General features: G+C 32.3%; 1 protein-coding gene across 1 annotated transcript; it reads left to right on the forward strand.

Annotated features, from left to right (window-relative positions):
• Window positions 1-1,854: 1,854 nt before the first annotated feature.
• LOC133314976 (transcription factor MYB60) lies at window positions 1,855-3,677 on the forward strand. Its single transcript, XM_061516526.1, has 3 exons — window positions 1,855-2,092; window positions 2,316-2,445; window positions 2,701-3,677. Exons 1-3 carry the CDS (start codon window positions 1,960-1,962, stop codon window positions 3,410-3,412), a joined length of 975 nt encoding a protein of 324 aa, XP_061372510.1. The 5' UTR covers window positions 1,855-1,959; the 3' UTR covers window positions 3,413-3,677.
• The last annotated feature ends 13,027 nt before the right edge of the window (window positions 3,678-16,704 follow it).

Consider the following 16,704-nt stretch of genomic DNA (forward strand, 5'->3'; position numbering starts at 1 on the left):
CAAATGTGTCATTAAAAATATAATTTGAACTTTTTTCTAAGTAGGGGTGAAAAATCAGAATTCATTATGTTAGGTAAATGATGCATCCAAAAGCTATCACTGATAGCACCAAATCAATGGAATATAAGAAGATTGTAGTAATGAAATATTGGGATTCGTACTAGAAAAAAGTACAAGAGCAAAACCTAGCACGGAATCACTTCTTAGTTCTTAGGTCCCGAGCTCGTTAATAGCTGAATAAAAAGATTGTGACTCCTCAGGGAAATTAACAATCCCTCTTTCGTCATAATTAACTCCTTCTCTGACACACTTAAAAACACACCTTCCTTCTTAATTACATTTGCGCTTTGAATTTACACCTTTGAGAATATAATTGCAAAGCCATCTTAATTATTTGGCTATGAGGTCAGGCTCTATCATTGTACTATTAGTCAGACCAACCTTTTTAATCACCAAAACATCATGCATAAAAATTAAAACTTTTGTAAGCACGGGAAATAGTGGCAAATGGGTGTAAAGTGAAATACGTGTCCAAGGGTGAATGAGTAAATGGGTAACGTACAAGTGTAGAGTAGATATTTACATGAAGGTCAATTCTATGTGGGGTATACTTGTTTGATGATTTTGATCAACACATTGAAACTCATCTCTAGAAGAAGATGGAAGCCATTCAAGCTTGGTCTTAAATGCTTATTACACATAGGACACCGACTGGCGGTGATAACCCTTAAGAGACGTAAACAATGGTGTCATAAGAGATAGTTATCCTTTCTCAGAAGAGGAAGCAATTAAGAAACTATGGAAAGTGACATAAACTAAATACTAACACACCATTTCAGTACATGACACAGCTTTGGACACATGGTTTCCTCATAAAATAGTCTCTCACATGAAAAAGAAAGAAAATTAATTCCCATGAAATCATGAAGCAGCTGTGTAGAGAAAATTGAACTATGTGATTATTAATAATTACTTTTCAAGCTATATTTGATTTATTATTTGTCTTTCTTGCTTTAGCTAATCCCATCTTCCCAAAATAGCCAAAATGATAACTGAAGAGGCTAAAATTTGTCACTACTAAAAAGTAAAAACATTTCTCCTTATGGAACCTGATAGAGTAGTTGTTTCACACGACCTTAATAACTATTTCACAGGCATAATAATCACCTCAGGGAGGTGAATTTATCTTTACAAGCTGAAAAGTACAAATTAAATATTTATCCTGCACGATAACAGACAACTATCTATATATCATTACTCATTTGCTCAATATTCTCTAAACATTCCTCAAAACTCAGGGTACCCTTCTGCTCTTTTCTTTTCACTTCTGCGAAAATTTCATTTATTGTTAGCAGTCTGTTAAATTTTAGCCACTCCAGACATTCAATTTTACTGTTTGTAGAGGGAAAGGAAAAAATAAAAACTATTAGTTGGAAATAATTAAATTTGTATTCAATTTTATGTTTGGTTAGGGACTTTAATTTTAATAAATCAAAAGCACAGATTAGAAGAAAATAATATATATATATATATATATATATATATATACTTTTATTTGAGCCTCAATTTATTGGACGTCTACCAAATTTATGTATAAATTTAATATGGTGACTAACGATATAAATGGAATAAAGGGTAGGAAATATTCATTTTCTTTGGTGACAAGCCATGGTCCCACGTGACAAAGAAAAAGGAAAAGAGAAAAAAATGTTTAAACTCCTCGCTGACTTTGGTTTCTACATTGACTGCATAATTATAAGGCCAGTAAAATTGTTAGGTGACTCGGGTAAGGTAGATGAATGAGAATAAAAGTAAAGAGCTTCTTTTCTTCTAAGTCATCGAGTATATAAAGCAATCACATGCATTGGTACTATTTGAAAGCTCTTTCTAAAGTTTGGCCTAAAAGAAGAAGAGAGTGAGTAGTGAGTTTTGAGGGAGAAGTTGGAGTGAAAAGAATCCATGGGGAGGCCTCCTTGTTGTGACAAAGTTGGCATCAAGAAGGGTCCATGGACACCTGAAGAGGATATCATCCTTGTCTCTTACATCCAAGAACATGGTCCTGGAAATTGGAGATCAGTGCCTACTAATACTGGTAAATTCAGCTACTTCCTTTTATATTCAATTTCCTTTTCTTGTTTTGTTTAGTAAGCTCTCAAAAGCCATAACAATAATGTAATCTAGTATATTATGACAATGGCTTCTTCTTGATCTATGTACTTTTTTATCTTTGAAATCAATTATAACAATTTATTTTCCAAAAAAGTAAGAAAATCATAACAATTTGAGTCAAACTGATAGTTGAAAACTTTCTGAAGGGTTGTCAAGATGCAGCAAAAGTTGCAGGCTTAGATGGACAAATTACCTCAGGCCAGGAATCAAGAGAGGGAACTTCACTCCCCATGAGGAAGGAATGATCATTCATTTGCAAGCTCTACTGGGTAACAAGTAATCTTCATATATCATAATTCTCTTTTCTTAACAAAATGAAACAGAATTGAAATGAAGAAAGAAACCAATCTGTTATGGAATCAATAACAATGAAGAAAGAAAGAAAAAACTAAACAACCAAATTCAGCCACATAAATAGAGCTCACGTCCCTTTCATAAATTTTGATAAAAAATTGAAAATAAGTTACTTCCATATTATATATTTATTACTTTTATCATATGCAAATGATGAAGTTATTGATTATTGAGCAGATGGGCAGCCATAGCTTCCTACCTTCCGCAAAGAACAGATAATGATATAAAGAATTATTGGAACACACATCTAAAGAAGAAGCTGAAGAAATTCCAAGCAGCCTTAGAGCCTCCTCACCAAGCATCAGATTCCACAACCACTGGTCAGTATTTATCAAAGAGCTTCAATGACAGAAGAAGTTTAGATATCAGCAACGACCATGCCTCATCCACTAGGCTAAGTCAATCTCAGTCCTCAACATATGCCTCAAGCACTGAGAACATTTCAAGGCTCTTAGAAGGTTGGATGAGATCTTCTCCAAAGCCACTCAAAGGAACACAAGATGAAGAGCTTCAAAGCAATGACAGCTTTGAAAACACTAAGCTAGTGAAATCTGCATCAGTGCCTGCTTTACACCTTCAACTTCAGCACAAAACCAAAGATGAACAAGAGGGTGGAGATATAGTGTCCCATGAAGAGTTTGATTCTATTTTGTCTTTTGAGAACCTAAACAATGCTGCTTGGGACAAGTCCACTTGTGATTCTATGCCTGAAAAGTGTTCTGAAGCTTCTGTTCCTGACTTTGCTGACAAGGTTGATCACGATATAGCAGAGAGTCATAGGCAAAAAACTGAAAACTGTGCTCCTCCATTGTCATTTCTTGAGAAGTGGCTTTTGGATGAAAACGTTGGTCAAGGGGATGATATGATGGAATTGTCTCCTATGTTCTAACATGGAAATCACCAATCCCTCCCTAAGTTTGGGATGTGACATTTCAAATCATGATAAGTCTGAGGAAAGAAGAAACTGTTTGATCTATCTGACTAGGGTTTTAATCTATTACATGGGTTGAGGTTCTCAGAAGTTGGGATCTCTCTTTCAACTTGTAACTTTGAAGTATATGAATGGTTTAATTATTTCAAGTACTTAGCTTAGTGCATGTTTCTATTTGCCTTGTAGAAAACTACAAATGTCTACTTGAGGCCAAATAATAAAACAATAACAATTATATCTAAATATTTGACTTATGTTGCTGGCTCAAATAATTAATAATGTTCTAAAATATTTGCATGAGGAACACATTAAAACTTCTAAGCTTTCTTTATATTATTTCTCCTTTTCCTGTTCTTATTTCACATTGTATATTGATATAGTACAGTCTAATGGTGATTGATTAGTGTATGCATCTTAGTAAGTAATTAGCATATATCAGCTCAATTGTCAATAATTAATGTAGAAAGGGAATTATATGACGAGACCATAGTGTCCAATTGTACAAGTTAATGGACACAAAAATACTTTGATATTGAAGCCAGTGAACATCGTTGGCCAACTATTTATATTGTTAGGCTAAACCATTAGTTGAATTATTAATTATTACTAAATCAATCAAACACATGGAAACAAACCATGCCATTTGTAAATTGTCATTGTTACTTTTTTTACTATCAACAATTTAGAAAAAGGGCATTTGAATTTCAAACATTAAGGGATATATAGGTAATACTGGCAAAAAGTGAAAGATTCCAGTGCCATTTGGGCTATAAGACTCAAGTAATTTTTCATTAAGATACAACAAGAACCCACCATTTTTTTTTTCTTACGTGAGATGGGAACATGAATTGAAATTTTACTAATTATATATTAAGCATAAAAAATGAGCTCTGCAAAAGAGGAAGAATAACCATATATGAGTGAAACACGATGCTGTCACGAAAGTCTTGCTAGTAGTTAAGGTAAAATGGGTGTCTGAAAGTCCTTCCCTTTTGGAAAGATTTTGTATGGGAAGCATGTGATTTTCTTTTTACCTTTCGGTGTGAGAAGCTGGCCTCCATTGCTAATATCATGGATACCATATATGTATATAACTTTCACAGGATGCAACATATGGGGTTCGATCCTCTGCTGCTGCTGGTGCACCGTGCATGCAACCATTAACTCTCAAGCCAAGCTGGACCAATCATATCGTGCCATATCTGCCCTCATTTTTAAACGTTCTTTCTATTCCGATCCATTATTATTTTGATATCTTTATTAAGTAGAATGATGAAAATATTAATAGAGTTAAAATGCAAGTTAGTAAAATGAAAATATATACTTTTCCGAACTTGAATATATTTAATCATTTTTTTAAAACTATTATACCAATTTTTTGAAGGACTTATGTTTTATATCGATCGGAAGTAGTAGATACAGTGAATAATTTCTCATAATAATGCTTGATAAACAATGAAATAATAATGATTAAGAATAATAATGACAGCAATAATTTTTTGGGTAATAATAACAGCAATAATTTGATGTTAAAATTGTGGATAGCCTACCTTGACTTTAAGACTATATTTAATGCCTGCAGCTTTGGGACTAAATGCGGCATGTTGTGATTGGCAGTGCACAACTAGAGATGAGGTGCATCATTTAATATTTTTTATAAACAAATTTATATATATGAAATTTATTATAAGCCTGTGGAGTGAATAGGAAACGTGAAAACAATTATTTCTTGTGGAGTTGTTACTTGTTAGTAGTGGCCTATCTTTATCTTCAAATGAAATCACAATTTGCCAATAAAATTAACAAGACAAGACACTCCGTGACAAAACAAAGTTCCAGGATTTTGACACAATTCACATCCTTTTATTTTTCCAAGGTATTTAATCTCTCTCATATATATTACTATCACATTTAGGAGTGGTTACATTATTAGACTCTATTTTTAGCAAAAATTGTAGCATAGGAAAGAAAATTTCATTATCCTGTGAATATATCAAGGAGAGAGAAAGCATGTGAGTGATGTAAGCTAACTCAAGAGTAAAAAAGTGAAAACTCTAAGTAGAAACGGCAAATAAATGAATGTGTAGGGATGTGGTAGAGGAGTGTTGGATCATTTATGTTGTTGCGATGAATATGCGCAGTAGGCCACGCTTTTTCTTCCTTGTCTACTTTTCTGGGTAATGATATGTGGGGTTCCCAATTTTGCTGCCCTAATAAAAGGTTGTTTTCGTCTATATATTGATGTTCAATTTCCTCTATCTTCTATACGGTAGTTTATTTATTCACTCTGACTTGCTCCGCAGAATCCATTAATATAATAACATAGCCAATCCACAAACTGGTGATGACATTGAAGTCATTCAGCCTTTCACTTTATATATTACCTTAATTGTGTGTATAAGATTTACTAACTTACTAAAAGTTTTATATATGTAAGATTCATATAAAGTTATACTTTTAATTTTAGTAGTTGATATCACTTGCATTTGATGAATCTATTTTAATAGTTAAGTAAGTCCTTAGATGTAAAGAAATCAATGATTAAGAATAGATGTAAGATTTCTTATATACCGGTTTATGATAAACATGAAACCAATAAACATGTCTATATATATATATATATATATATATATATATATATAATGCAGGATCTTTTTACACGGGACAGAAATTATCGGTTGGTATTTCTAGTGTAATTAATGATTAATTAATTCATATGACTTCTTAAATTATACCTGGTGGATGCACGAAAATCAACGGTTAAGATATGGTGTAAGACTTATTAATCTTACACCGGTGTAAAATGATCCTGATCCTATATATATATATATATATATATATATATATATATATATATATGTGTGTGTGTGTGTGTGTGTGTGTGTGTGTGTGTATGTGTGTATGTATGTATGTATGTATTTATGTAGGGTTTTATAACTCTCCTGTCACTGTAAAAAAAACTTCTACAACAACACTAGGATACGGTTCTGTATCCTGGTGTGCTTTTTTTTTATAAAAAAAATAAAGCAAGTGGGATCCACTTACTTGTATCTGCTGCACCCAATAAAGTTTTGCAGCAACTGCAGAGATGCAAAGCATGTATATATGTGTGTGTGCGTGCGCGCATACACTTTACTTTTTTCTAACCGCTTAACTTTCAGTAAATAAATTTGGAGAATCATAACCAATACAAAGGTTGGTAAAAGCATTAAATGCTGGAAATTAAAATCAATCAACGGTGTAAGATCTATTACTGGACGTCCAGCAGCCGGAGAAATAATTTTATCTATATATATATATATATATATATATATATATATATAGAGGAGGGGAGATTATCAAATTACTAGTATGTAAAAATAATAAGTTTTGGACTACTCAAAAGAAGAAATAACAAATCTTAAATTCAATTTTAATTGTTGATCCTACTTGTATTCAACGGTTTACAAGACATAATAAATTAAAATCATTAGATACAAATGAGATCAATTGATAATAATAAATGTAAAAATTTACACCAATATAAATTAATTCTTTTTCATAAAATTTTTAATATGGAAGATGATCCTTTTACATCAGTATAATAATAAAAAATGTACATGCCATATTCATCTAATTAAGCTAATGATGGAACTAGATCTAACGACTCTAAAGTGATACAGAGAAAACGTGACTTAATCACTAATTATTTGTAAATTATATATTCGTTATATTTAGGAAGATCAACGAGTCAATGGAGTGTAAGACTTTTATTGCTATGGTGTAAAATGACATGCAATTCTGTGTGATTGGATGAAGTGTCGGTATCTGTTGTCTGAGAAACTAAGTGTGAAACTGTACGGTTGTACAACTGTCTTTCATAGTTTCATTCAGGACTGAGTACCGGAGATTCCAGATCTGCCTCCTTGTACCCCATGCATGCGCTGTGGCAACTTGTTTTTAAGGTACCCGAAAAATGTGTATTTCTTTTTTGGATTCTCTTGAGAGTATAAATTGTACATCTCTCTCTCTCTTTCCTATTTTGAATTTGTAGAAATTCCTTTTGGATGCCATGGGAGACTGCCATTTTTATTAATGAAGATGAAGACAGCATTTAGCTTCACATGTCAAGAATAAAAAAACACAAGATTTGTAAATAGATTTGATGTTTCACATGTTGAAAAAGATAATTTTTATCTCCTACACATATAAAATTATGTGTAACACATATGAGTCTCGCATATGTAAAAGATAAAAATTATTTTCTAACCTTTGTAAAAGTATGCAACTTCTTCCTTCATTTTAATATAAGGTCGTATTACCCTATTCGTAAGGGATTGATCAACCTTAACTCAAAAGTTAATTTTTATATTAAAATAATAATATATAATATTAAAAAATAATGTCTTTAATTAAAACGTATTAGGGGGATATTACACACTTACAGTAGAATAAAAAAGGCCATTATTAGTTTACCAAAAAAAAAGTCCGTTATTATAAATTATGTAAATATTAAAAGAATACCGAAGTTAAAATTTAAAGTGAAAATGAAAGAAAAATGAAAAATAGATAAATATAATTTGGTTATTTAAAAATTTATTTTGAATAACATGTTTAAACTTATTTTTAAGTTTTGAGACGTCTCATAAGGTGGATCAAGTATAAAGCAAGATTGATTTTAACAACAACAAAAAAAGACATTCCTCAATGTTATGAGTTCGAATTCATATAAAAATACTTGTGAAAAGGGACAACATAAGTATCCTAAGTGAATATTAATCTCAAATTGAAATGATAAAAAGAAAACTAAATAAAAAAAGAGAGGAAAAGAGGGGGGGCCGCCGGGGGGGGGGGGGGGGGGGGGGGGTGGTCCTTTCATAAGGTGTTTTCTATGTTAAATGCATGTCCATGACTCCCCTCTTTGTATTGGTCAGTGGGAAGAAAAAAAAGAAAGAAAATGGGTTGCTAAATACGAATTTTTGAAATCTTTTATATTCTTCGAGTGTAGGATCGAACATAACTAGCTGCAGGTAAATTGCTTCTGAGACTGCAAAGTTGAAAAGTGACCCAACGTATTTTTGGCAAAGTTGAATGCACACTGATTGTCATATAAGACCCATTAAATCCCTATGAATTTAACCTCTAGATACGTTTTAATGACAATTCAATTCAATGAGTAATTAGGTTACTTTTTTCTCATGCATAGGCGTGTTTCCAAACATGAGTAACCGCGAAATCCAAGAAGAAACAGAATTCAAACACCAATTTATCTTTGAAATATCCTAATAATTAAGTGAAGGTTGATGCTAATCGTGTAAAAATGTACACCATATTAAATCTGTTTGCCACATTGCTCAAATATAATTTGTACCTAACATTGCATGGCTGTCATGTGAGATTATAGCCCCTTGTTGTTATGATCCTCATGAATATGCCTTCCCTTTTGTGCAAAACATAAAACAAGTCCACTCATGGGACCACAACAAGCTGACATGTGAAGCTTCATTGCCCCATACTGCCCTTGTTTAAAGATGCGTCCTTTTTTAAATAAGGAAAATATATTTCTCATATTTTTGAAAAAAAAATTTCCCAACAATAAATAACGTTATATATTATGGTTAATACATGGTAGTAATTTTAAAAGTTATTTTTTTTCTTTCCTTAGAGGTTATCGACTGATATAGCAGAGAAAAAAAAATTAACTTTAATATTATAATTATGTATTACCGGTAGTTAGGGGTGTAAATAAACTAAGCTTTAGTTTAAATAGGTCATGCTTGTGTAAAAAATATTGAGTCTGACCTGACCTGTTAGCCTGTGTAGGCCCTAAATTACAAGTCTAGTCTGACCTATATTTAAAAATTAAAAGTCTTAACCTAGGCCTATTAGCCTGTTAAAGCCCATTAAATATGGAGATAACATCTGTCATTTTAAAAGATATAAGCTTATATCATTTTAGATCCTAACTGTTGATTTCCGTCCATCAATGATTATAATTTATTATATCAAAATTATTAATTAATTAATAATAAATTTGGCCCATTAAGTTTGACCCAATAAGTTATAACCGTTAATGGACGGAAATTAACGGTTATGATCTAAAATGATATAAGCTTATATTCTTTAAAAGGATATATGTTTTTCCCATTAAATATTCAACAATTAAAAGAATAATTTAAAAAATATTACTTTATTATTCAAAATTATTAAAATCGTAATTTTATTTAAAATAAATAATATAATATAGGCCGGCTTGTAGGCTTATAGACCTGACATATATAAAAAAGACTATGCTCTATTTTTTAAATAAATTTTTTTAAAAGTCTAGGCATGTTTCATTTTACCATTTATAATAGGTCAAGTCTAACTAGGCTTTAGACTTCTATAAGCTGACCTATTCCATTTACACCTACTTATAATAGTACATAATATTAATTGGTTGCATAAAAAATTTCTTATCCTGCAAGATAAAAAAGTTGGGACCCTTTTTTTTTTTCGGTAACCAAGTTGGGACCCTTTAAATAAAGGCCGTCATGGAAAACATATCACTCAATTTCCATGTGAAAGAAATGGGTGCAGCTCAGTTGATAATTTGGCGCTGAGTTAGTGGGGTTGGATATGTGTTCGATTCCCGCTGAATGCATTTTTGGAGAGGGGACTGAACCTTTAGCCATCACTGTTCCCCCGCACTCCGGATTAGTCTCATAGCCGGCTCAAAGAGTCGAAGCTCGTGGGGATACCGGAGGGAGCCAACTCGTCTCAAAGAGATAATTAGGATTGGGTAACTCCAAAAAAAAAAAAACAAGTGATACAGAATAATAAACCTAAAAATTAAAATGCACCCCTTGCTATATAGTTTTTTTTATTGAAATAATAAATTTAGAATACTCCTTTTATGGTGGAGCTATTTATCTGATTAGAATTTTAAATACTTTCTGAAAAAAAAAATTTAATATTATAATTATCTCCAAAAGATTTCAATAACGTAAAGTACCAAAAAAAAGATAATAAAAATTATAGATAGATTTTATTTAAATATAAAATCATTATCAAATAAAAAATATTAACATTGATAATATTTTCATTTATCAAAAATAAATTTTTTAAAACTAATTGAAAGTTTCGTGGATAAATTTATTCTAAACTTTTGTTTACAATAGCATAAAAATCCTTAAATAATACAATAACCTTAAAAGATATTTTAATCGATATTCATCAAACTCAGCTAACAAGAATTTAAGCCAATGGCTTGGAAAGACTAAATGACACAACCTATAAATCCCAATTACTATGTGATCCCACTGCCTTCAATGCAATTTAAATTTTGTCCCATTCCTAATGAAAACCATTAGTTTCTCTATTATAAATCAACATCTATGCTATAATGTGGAAAATGAAGTTGTTTGCTTACTGTAAGTCCACAGCATTTAATTGGCCTTCAAATTAGCTAGGCATATGGACCAGTGATGAAAGAAGGGGAGTGTCAATTACTTCAAATCATGATAGGGATCATATTATGGAACCAGCCTAAGACAAGCAAATGTGAGTTTATGGAATAATACATATTCTGTTAGTGTTAACGTTGTACTATACTTGCAGTCTGTGGCCAAAACAGAAAAGTCAATCAAATAGAAGAGATATTCAAAAGAGAATTAAATCTTTTGTTTATTTGAAATAAAGAATAATGGTTGTACGTCACTCAAATAATGTATGATTGACTTACAAGCAAAGTGCTAAGATGCCGTACCTTCTGAAACTTGAGGCAAAAATATATGGGTTAATCTTTTCTTCACGTAAATAAATTATTTATATTGAATCTAAAATCACGTAATTTTAAGATAGAAATTAAGATACTTTTATAATTATAATTTATTTCAGGGTTATAATAATCTTTCTTATTATAATTTTTTAATTTTTCAACTTAAAATGGCGTCATTTGGAGAGTGAATATAGATCATTTATCTACGTTCATTAAAGCCAAACTATATACACGGAAAAAATTTCGATAGCCTTATTTTGGACCATTTTTTTATAATTATATATTTCAGAGAGTATATAATTATAGTATTAAAATTATTATTTTTATTCATTTCAGCTGACAAGTTTCTGAAAAATTTATGGAGAAAGAGAAAAATAAACTTTAATGTTATAATTATATATTTTCTAGAATACATAGTTATAAGGGATGACTAGAGATAAATTTAAAAATCTCATGTGACAGAAGGAATATTATTCTCATATATATATATATATATGGGGTTTACATTTCTGCAGTTACTGTACGTGCAACTGTCAAATACTTGATATATATATACATGAAAGCATTAAATGTGAGAAATCATAACCATACACATGTCGTTGTTGTACGTAAAGTGGCTGTAGTAATAATTTTACATATATATATATATATATATATATATATATATATATATATATATGTATGTGGGATAGGTTATTCAGCCTACTCTTATTTTACCTACCTTTGCCTACCACTTTCATTACCTTTCGCTTACAATCTAATCCAACTGTCCATATTTGTGAAATAAAATAAATCTTTTTTTCCTTTTCTTACTCCTCATTTTCTCTCACACATTTCCTCTCTCCTCTCCTTTCTCTCTTTCTCTTCCTCTACGCTCATACCTCTTTTTTTCCCTTCATAGCTGGTGTCTGCCGCCGTGGATGAATAATCAATCAATGCTTTGCAGGATTACTTATTTTAGAAGTTTAGAACAGATGAAAAAGGAATCTCTAGTCGACTAAGTTTACATGAATTGGGCTGTGTTAATTTCATCTTTACTTTTGTGGAAATAGAGGCTCCAAGATATATGAACATAACTTGATGTCACAAGCGATGAAAAAAAATTGTTTACGGTGGCAGACACAAGCGATTAACAGGAATTTTTATCAATTCTCAATTTACGCCACCATGGAAAACAACTAAACAACAAGTTGTGAGGTAAAGATTGAAGAACCCGTCTTGTGGCAGAAAAAGGAAGGGTTTTTTTTTTCAAATTCTTTTTCAAGTTGAAAAACTTTTCACTTGACATGGAGTTGGAGAGGGTGGGGGGTTAAAGTGGTCCACGGCGGTAGACACCAGCGATGAAAAAGAATAGGTATCGCGTAGAAGAAGAGAGAAAGGGCGTGGGAGGAAGTGAGGAGAAAGAAAGGGGAAAATGATTTATTTTATTTCGCAAATAGGGACCGTTGGATTATATTGTAATCAGACGGTAATGAAAGAGTAGGCAAAAGTAGGTAAAATGGGAGTAGACAGAATAACCTATTCATATATATATATATATATATATATATATATATATATATATGGGTTAGGATCATTTTACACCAGTGTAAGTTACACTCTTAATCTTGTCCGTTAATCCCACTTATATCTAAGAGCCCAAATTTTTTAGTAATGTGAGCCATTGGATACAAGTGGATCAATGGTCAAGATTGAGCGTAAGACTTCTAACTCTTACACCGGTGTAAGAATATTCTGCCCCATATATATATATATATATATATATATATATATATAGGGTCAAGATCATTTTACACCAGTGTAAGTTACACTTTCAATCTTGTCCGTTGATCTCACTTATATCTAAGGGCTCTAATCTTTTACAAATGTAAGCCATCAGATACAAGTGGATCAATGATCAAGATTGAGTGTAAGACTTCTAACTCTTACACTGGTATAAGAATATCCTATCCCATATATATATATATGCCTGGTTTGAAGGAATTTATTTCGTTGCGCTTTGAATATATAGCAATCTATTTGAGTCTGTTATGATATGCTTTTTTCTTAAGAATTTTGAATATTTGATATCAGTAAAGTTGAAAATAAAGCTAAGATACTAGTACACCTCTGATTCGATTCGAGACCTAGGTTATACTGCTCCCGTACGAGAGCTGGAGTACAACAACAAAAAGAAGAAGAAGAAGAAGAAGAATACCTCAATTTTTTTATAATTTTTCTTTAAAGGTTAATTATTATTTTTTTAACTTCTTCAAAAAAGCACTAAAACAAAAACAAAAAAATTCAATTTTTTGAAAAGATTACCGAATCAACATAAAAATTTCTACATCATTTTTTCATTAAAAAAGCGATTTTTCTCTAAAAAAAAAAACTTAAACAAACATGCTCTAGTTTAACCAATTCCTTTGGAACTGATTTTTTAATAATTCTTTCAATTAAAATTTATAACATTAAATTATCAATATTAAAGCAAACCAGGAGATCTTAGTAATACTTGAATATGAAATAATATGTTGTGTATTAATATGATACAAAGAGTTACAATATATAGAGACTCTAATGAGCTTAAGTGAGAAGCCCAGAACTAATCCAAAAGAATATTTACAGATAGGAAGTAATCTATTCAAATCTAATCATATATAATAATATTTATTCTAACACTCCCCCTCAAGCTGGTGCGTATATATTGTGAGCACCAAGCTTGCTACAAATGTATTCAACCCGAGGACATCTAAGAGCTTTAGTGAAGACATCTGCTAGTTGATCATTAGAGTTGACAAAAGTTGTATTGATTTCTCCTGACTGAATTCTTTCTCGAATGAAGTGACAATCAATCTCTATATGTTTGATTCTCTCATGAAATACAGGATTAGAGGATATATGTAGCGCAGCTAGATTATCACAAATGAGTGTCATGTGTTGTTTCTGTTCACAAAGATGAAGCTCTTGAATCACCTGCTTTAACCAGATTAACTCACATGTAGTAATTGTCATTGCATGATACTCAGCTTCTACACTAGATCGAGCAACAACGGGTTGTTTCTTGCTCTTCCAAGAAATTAAGTTTCCTCCAAAGAAGATACAATAGCCAGAAGTAGAGCGCCTGCCTCAGGGTGATCCTGCTCAATCAGCATCTGAATAACCACAAATTTCTGTATTTCTGTGATCCAAATACAACAAACCTTTTCCTGGTGCTCCTTTGATGTATCGGAGGATCCTCACAGCAGCATCCCAATGAGAATCACAAGGGGAATCAAGGAACTGACTAGTCGTACTAACAGCGAAAGAAATGTCTGGCCTAGTCACAGTAAGATAATTGAGCTTCCTAATTAGCCTCCGATAACTACCAGGATCAGATAATGCCTCCCCCTGTCCGGGCAATAACTTGACATTGGGATCCATGGGTGTATCAATTGGTTTACACCCCAACATACCAGTCTCTTCTAGGATATCCAAGGCATACTTCCTTTGACAGATAGAAATGCCCTGTCTAGATTGTGCTACCTCAATTCCCAAGACGTAACGTAGCTTCCCGAGGTCCTTAGTTTGAAATTGACTGAATAAATACTGTTTTAACTGACAGATTCCAGCTTGATCACTCCCGGTGAGAATGATGTCATCAACATAGACTAACAAGTAGATGCACTTATCAGGAGATATGATCCTATAAAATACATAATGGTCAACTTTACTGCGAATTAAGTCAAACTCCTGAACAGCAGAACTGAAGCGACTAAACCATGCCCGAGGAGATTGCTTGAGACCATATAAGGATTTGTGAAGACGACACACCTTCACAGACTCCCCCTGAGCAATAAAACCAGGTGGTTGCTCCATATAAACTTCTTCTTGTAAATCACCATGAAGAAAGGCATTTTTGATGTCAAGTTGAAGGAATGGCCAGTGATGAACAGCAGCAAGAGCAAGAAATAAGCGAACTGATGACATCTTAGCGACCGAAGAGAATGTATCGCTATAATCAAAGCCAAAGATTTGAGTAAAACCCTTTGCAACTAGGCTGCCTTGAGTCGATCAACATGGTCATAAGGTCCAACTTTCACAGTAAAAACCCAGCGACAACCAACTATAGACTTCTCTAGAGGAGCATAAACAAGGTCCCAAGTGCCATTGGAATGAAGTGCAGTCATCTCATCAAGCATCGCTTGGCGCCACCCTGGATGGGAAAGTGCTTCACCTGTGGTTTTAGGAATAGAAACAGAAGAAAGACTAGAAACAAAGGTGAAATAAGGTGGAGAAAGACGATCATAACTCAAAAAGGTATAAAGAGGATAAGGGTTACTATAACACCTCGTAATTCTAAATATGTAATTATATATGCTAATGTGAATTGAAAGAGAAGGATTAGTGAAAATCCTGAAATTAGGGCCAAAATATGTATAAAGGGAAAAATGGTAATTTACCAAACACGTGCCCCTAGGCATGAAAAATTGAGTAGAAGGTCTCAAATGATAAAAATAAGGCTGGAAATGGATTCAGAACGAAAAATTGAGTGAATAGGCAAGTTTCGGAAATTTTGGTGAATGGTGATTTTCCGGTGTAAAATATTGCGGTATAATTGTACCTATAAGCGTAAAATCATGATCAGTATTTTTAGGAAACAAAAATATGACGTGAACGAGAAAAATACGTAGGTTATGAATTTATGGTTTAAATTAGGTGATTTATTAAAATTAATTCGCATATGAGACCCACCTATGGTCTTAAATGACTTAAGTGACTTAAATTTCGTAATTCCATCACATTCTCCCTCTCCCGTGAGTTCTTCATCATTGTTAGGGCTTTGGAGCTTTTGATTTCTAACTCCATTTTCTAGCCACTTTTAGCAAAAACTTCCGACTACAAAATCATTCCCCTCACTCTTGTGAGTAACTTACATGTAGAGTGCATCTTGTGGGGAGCATTGTGGAGAGAGAAAAAGCCTTGGAACAGCCATGAAATTTGGGGGGTTTTAGGAAATTTTGGTGGCTTTTAGGTTGATTCATTGCTTGGAGATCATCCCCTTAGACCCTAGGAAGCTATTGGTGGTAAGATTTCTCACTCACAATGAGTTTTTGTGTAGATCATAAAATGGATGAGTGTTTGATTATGTGTTGGTTGATTGATGTGGTTAGGGACTTTTAATGATGTTGCTCCTTTGGAATTAAATGCTTAGAATGATAAATGATGATGATTGATGCAATAAAAATTTATGGTGATTTGTAAAGTTGTAACTTAGTGAAATTTGGAGTTGAATTCCAATACTTGTGAAATGGCATGATGATATGATTGGGTAATTGAGTTGTGGAGTAATTGTATGAGTGAATTATAAGATTGTATGATGTGTAGAGGTGTCGGAATGGATTGAAAACCTTGAAGCATGATTTCATGTAGAATTTGACCTATAGGTTGGTTTAAGGAAAAATGAGGTGATGAATGTTGTGTAATAAATGGTTAATACCTTGGTGCATAAAGGGTGAGTTAGTTTGTTGATGTAAATGATTGAGGTAGTTGA

Source organism: Gastrolobium bilobum, unplaced genomic scaffold (assembly GCF_033153095.1).
Source record: "Gastrolobium bilobum isolate Gb01-03AN ecotype WA unplaced genomic scaffold, APGP_CSIRO_Gbil_v1 utg1154, whole genome shotgun sequence".
In the NCBI taxonomy this organism is placed as follows: Eukaryota; Viridiplantae; Streptophyta; class Magnoliopsida; order Fabales; family Fabaceae; genus Gastrolobium; species Gastrolobium bilobum.